The 6,010-nt window shown below is 39.5% G+C and overlaps 1 protein-coding gene across 1 annotated transcript; it reads right to left on the reverse strand.

Annotated features, from left to right (window-relative positions):
- Positions 1-776: 776 nt before the first annotated feature.
- Positions 777-2,708, reverse strand: LOC112528537 (formin-like protein 3). The gene has a single exon (XM_025139593.1). The coding sequence runs from the start codon at positions 2,706-2,708 to the stop codon at positions 777-779; it is 1,932 nt and encodes a 643-aa protein (XP_024995361.1).
- Between the last annotated feature and the right edge of the window lie 3,302 nt (positions 2,709-6,010).

A 6,010-nucleotide genomic window follows, 5' to 3' on the forward strand; every position in this document is an offset into this window, starting at 1 on the left:
AAAGACTAACAACTATGTTTAAACAACAAACAAAAGAAAAGAAAAGCTGAGCTAATGGATTATGTTTTGGTAAACAGAAGTGAAATGATTATTACCCAAAAACAACAAAAATGAACAATAGAGTAAATAGCAAATTTAAAGAACAAAAAATTTATGTAAAAATAGCAAATGGCAGGCCTAAGTGCACAGGGAATTGTATGCTAAGGACTGGATTAAAACATCAAAATAAAACTAAGGTGTTTCCTCAAAACAGCAAAACAAAAGATAGCAATCAACAAGACATGAAATAGCAGAGAACTAATGAAAACAGCTAAAATCAAACAACAAACTAGACCTATTAATGTAAAACAATAAAGTCTAAAACAACAAAAATTCATGTGAAAACATCAAAATGAGTTTCAAATTGTACCCAAATTAGAAGCCAAATTAGACTACTAGGACCTAAAACACTACTATTAAAACAGAGGAAACACTATGGACTTTAAAAAAAAAAAAAAAAAATGCCCTAGTCTTTAAAACATCAAACTTCAACAAAACCTACAAAATATCCAGTCATGAACAACAACTAGAAGCATGCCAAAATAGCAAAACATCAAAAGCTTTTAAAAACAGCAAACTTAATACTAAAAGATCATGCCAGCAGCAAGCTTTATATAAAAACAGCAAAATGGCAAATGCTTATAAATGACAAAACAACAAATAGACTTTACTTAGCTAAATGATCATGCAAAGCTTAGAAAATATATTCAAAGAGTGAAGAAGAGGTGGAACCTATCCTACTCAGACTGAGTAGGAGAATCAGAATGCTGCAAAAGGATTGACTTTGGTGGAGGTGGGAGCTTGAGTATTTTCTTTGATTTCCCATGCTTGGAAGCAGCTCTAAGCGTCCTTTCTTTCTGTATCTTATATTCAGCCCATTGCACCCTCTCCCTTTTCAAAAGATCAACCTCCTTCTTCAAATCATCTACCCTCTTCATCAGTTTGTAGTGTTTTTTCACTATTGTTCTCTTCAAAGCATTGATGTGATCCTCCATTGCCTTTAACAATTCATCCTTTAGGGCTGCCATTGAAGAGGTTGGTGCATCTGGTTGTACATTGGCATTCACCCTCATAAGTCTATCCAAGTTTTTCTTGTCTATGGAGGTCTTTTCCATAGACATCACATCCTTGGGCAGGGCTAATACTTGAGCCTTTTGCATGAGCCTATGAATCAAGGAAGGGTATAGTAACTTGCCATTTGTTCTCTCCACACATGCCTTGATGTTGGAGCATATCATCCTCCCAACATCAAATGGCCTGGCCTCTAGGATACAGTAGAGGATCAAAACTCTCTCTAGGCACAAATTTGTGTCATGGCTCATGGGGTGAATGGTATGCCTCATGAAGTAACACCATATATTGGCTTCAGGCTTCAGATATTGGGTTTTTAGCAGCCTAGCCCTCCCCTTGAAACTCCAAACAACCCCTTCATTGGCTACCTTAGCTAAGATCAAATCAAGCTCTTCATCAGTGCACCCAGCAGTCAACCTATCTAACTTAGAGTATGAAGGTGGGATGAGCTCTAGTAGGTCATTTATGGCATTGGGTGAGTATGAAACAGGGGTCTTTCTCACTCTTAATTCTACCCCATCAGTGACTGCTACCTCAGTGTCAAACTCCCTAACCCAACTAAGATTGTATTGGTTAGGTGTGTCACATAGAGTCTCCCAACCCAAAGAATCTATTCTGGCCTTGATGTCAGGATTGGCCAACAATAGCTGTTGTGAAAACCCCTTTTGTACCACCCCTACTTTTTCAGAAAATTGCAAGTATGTTTTCCTTGCTAAGGGTGTGCTAAACAAGTGCTTGGGTTTCAAAAAAATACCTGGCCCTTCCTCAAACTGTTGTTCTGACCTTTTTCTTCTTCTAGATCCCCTTTCTTCAGCCTCTGATCTCTCACTGTCCTCTTTCCTCCTCTTGGAACTTCTTGTTTCAATTCTGCTCATTCTTTTCTTCCTTGGCATTCTCTTTCTCAAACTAGCCCCTGTATCAACCTCCTCTCTTTCTTGCTCCAAATGAGGGCTGCTATGCTCAGGACTATGGTGGGCAGAATGTACACCTTCATAATAGTCATAAGTCCCAGAGTGTAAAGGACTAGTAGGTTGGTTCGGACTAGGCATGAATGGTTGAGTGGAATGGGGTGAGGGTGGTGGTGTTTGAGTGACAGGGGTGTTTTGTGGGTCAAAAGGGTCTTCATTATGTTCAAAGGGTGTAAGGCTTGGATTTGTGGGTGATAGGCCTAAGACAAAGTCTAGTTCTTGGATGGATACAGTTTGTGGCAAAGGGATAACAGGTTCAGTGGGTGTAGAAGGTGTGGTTGTGGGCTGGATTGGTGAGGGTAGAGGGTTGGTAGTGGTTGTTTCCACATGGGTTGGTTTAGGACTTGTTTCAACAGGGGCTGTTTTAGGGACTGTTTCAACAGGGGCTGTGTTAGGGACTGTTTCAACAGGGGTTGTTTCAACAGGGGCTGTGTGGGATGTGGATGCATGGTTAAATAGTGTAGGTTCTACAGTGGATGATGAAACAGGAATAGTGGTGAAGTGTGGTGAGTTCATGAAATTGAACTTAATGGGCATGTTTCTAAAGAAAGTAGGTGCATAGGTGGTGGTAACAGGTGGTTGGGCAGGGGTTGGATTACACTCTGGTTCCCTCCTAATCATCCTGTCCATGGCTGCCAGAGCAGCACTAACAGAGTGCTTAAGGGATGAATTTCCCTTTCTAGGTGCTTAAGCAGCCATAGAAGGCTGAGTTCGGATCATAGCTATAGCAGGGGAACAAGTTGCTGATCTTAGGCCCAATACCTCATTAGAGGCAGCAATGGCCTCATCCACATATTTTCTTAACATAAATCCCTCACTTGCTTGAGGATAAACAGGAAAGCTAGACAACAAATCCATAGTTAAAGGTCCAGAAACTTTTAAACCTGTTTGGAGCCTCTCTGTTGTGCTTGAAGGTATGCTCTGACTGTTTATCTGAGTTGCTGCATCTGCCATCATATTCAAAAAGGTTAAGTCCTCTTGTGTTGGTCTGCTTGAGCTGCTATGAACATCATGGCTCATGGATGGTGAATCACTATCATCAGATACTTCAATCACTGTACCCTTCTTTTGCTTTATTGGCTTGAAATTGATCAAACCCTTAGCCCTGCTTCTGGTCATTCTTGGGCCAAATTGGTATTGTGGAAAAGGTTGTGGCTCAGACTTTATAATCACAGTAGCCTGAGTTTGGGGTTCAGTGAATGGTTGAGGCCTGATCTTAGCAAAAGGGACCTGTCTCAAGGGAATGGCATCAATGGGTTCTTCTTCACTCTCGCTGGAGTGATCATGATTGATTTCATGGGGCATGGAATCTGATTCTCCTTCCCTTCTTCTTGCTCGAGTTTTTATGATAGCCATACCAATAGAACAGGGGACTGGTGGTGTTTCTTTGAGCAAAGAAGAGTTATGGTTGTGAACAGTGGCTAATATCAAACCCAAATGGTTGTTGAACAGTGATTAAAGGTATATTGCCTCTAAACTTGGTTTCCAAGATTTTTGCTTCGAAAATTTTAATACTTTCCTGGATGATTGACAGTTATCGAGCTACTTGTGTGATTAGTCAGAAATCGTACCTTGCTTAGCAATGCCAGTGCACATGAAGTCTATTCCTTCTCCAAAATGCTTATTTGTTGAGCTATGGCTGACTGTTCTTGGTATGATGGAGAAGAGGGTACGATGATGTTGCTGGTGAGTTGAGAGTTTGGAGATGAAGAGACAGTCACCGGACGTTAACAGGTACTATTGCGCGGGATTTTTGTCAAGGTCGTACCGATCGCAGGCTTAGTCGTTGGGCTCATCTTCGCGGCCTTGTGGCTTGGGCTCTTTTATTCACGGCCTGCTCTTTTTGGGCTTCATGATCACGGATTCATCTTTGGGCTACCTTCCTTGTGGCCTGTTAAGAAATGAGGATGGCCATCAATTGTTTTTAGCTGGGTCTGGTTAATCGAGAGATTGGGCCGGTTGGCCCAAAGACAATTAAAACAAGATCCAAACCTTTTAATATAAACTTAATATATTACATATTATGAAATAAACAGATAATTATTCTGGAAGAAAAAAGAAATAAAATTAAAAGCTTACTCTAAAAATTAAAAAAAATGAAAATGCAAAATAAAATGAAAATAACATCTTACAATTATATATATATATATACTAAATATTTACAAASACTTATTATTTTAGAAAGATAACCTCAATAGGTTGTGTAACACTCATGGACTCAAAGAAAGGTTTTAATTTTTGTCCATTCACTTTGAAAGTGGTACCCCTCTCCGGATCTATCAGGTCAATGACTCCATAGGGGTATACCTTGGAAATAACAAAAGGTCCAGTCCATCGGGAATTCAGCTTTCCCGGAAATAATTTTAACCTTGAATTGAACAACAGGACTTTTTGGCCTTCTATGAACTCTTTTGGAAGAATCTTTTTATCATGCCATTTTTTGGTATTTTCTTTGTAAAGCTTAGCATTTTCATAGGAAAAATTCCTATGTTCTTCCAGTTCACAAAGCTGCAAAGTCCTTTTTCTTCCGGCCTCATCTAAACTCATGTTTAGTTCCTTAATGGCCCAATAGGCCTTGTGCTCTAATTCCACAGGTAAATGACACACTTTTCCAAAGACCAATTTATAGGGAGACATACCAATAGGGGTTCTGTAAGCAGTCCGGTAGGCCCACAATGCATCATCTAACTTAGAGGCTCAATCCTTTCTATGTGGCTTGACTACTTTGGCCAAAATCCCTTTTATCTCCCTATTTGACAATTCAGCTAATCCATTGGTCTGAGGATGGTAGGCAGTTGCTACCCTATGCTTGAGGTCATACTTATCAAGGACTTCTTCTAACATGTTGTTTATGAAGTGAGTGCCTTCATCACCAATTAAGGCACGAAGTGTACCAAATCTAGTGAATATGTGCTTTTGTAAAAACTTCACAACTGTTTTAGCATCATTGGAATGGCAAGCCATGGCTTCCATCCATTTGGACACATAGTCCACAGCTACCAATGTGTAGGCACAATTATTGGACAGAGAAAAAGGTCCCATGAAGTCTATACCCCAAACATCAAATAATTCTATTTCTAGAATTTCGTTTAAAGGCATTTCATTTCTTCTAGAGATATTTCCACTCCTCTGACACTCATTGTAACTTTTTACAAAGTTTTGAGCATCATTGTGCAAAGTAGGCCAGTAGAATCCTGATTGCAAAACCTTGGATATTGTCCTACTTTCTCCAAAATGTCCTTCACATGGTCCTGCATGGCAGTGCTGTAGAACTGATGGTACTTCTTCTTTTGGGATGCATCTTCTAATCACCTGATCTGCACAGATTTTAAACAAGAAAGGACCATCCCATAAATATTTATTTGAATCATAGATGAGCTTCTTTCTTTGATACTTATTGAATTCCTCGGGAATAATCCCACAAGCTATGCAATTAACAAGATCAACAAACCAAGGCACAGTAGAATGATTAAGAACCAAAATTCTATCATCAGGAAATACTTCACAGATGTCACTACTTTGCATTGGTTTGTCTTGTTTTTCCAATCTTGACAGATGGTCGGCCACTTGATTATCCACCCCTTTTCTATAAATGATTTCCAAATCAAACTCTTGCAAAAGGAAGACCCATCTTATTAACATTGGCTTTGCATCTTTTTTAGAAATAAGATACTTGATGGCCGCATGATTAGTATGAACAATTACTTTGGTTCCCATCAAGTATGATCTGAATTTTTCAAAAGCAAAGACCACAGCTAATAATTCCTTTTCAGTAGTGGTGTAATTGATTTGAGCATCATTAAGAGTTTTGCTTGCATAGTAAACGGGATGAAAAATCTTTTCTCTCTTTTGACCCAACACTGCTCCAACTGCCCAGTCACTAGCATCAGTCATTATCTCAAAGGGTTTGGACCAATCAGGTGTTATTACCA

Source organism: Cynara cardunculus (genome assembly GCF_001531365.2).
Source record: "Cynara cardunculus var. scolymus isolate 2C chromosome LG 1, CcrdV1, whole genome shotgun sequence".
NCBI lineage: Eukaryota > Viridiplantae > Streptophyta > Magnoliopsida > Asterales > Asteraceae > Cynara > Cynara cardunculus.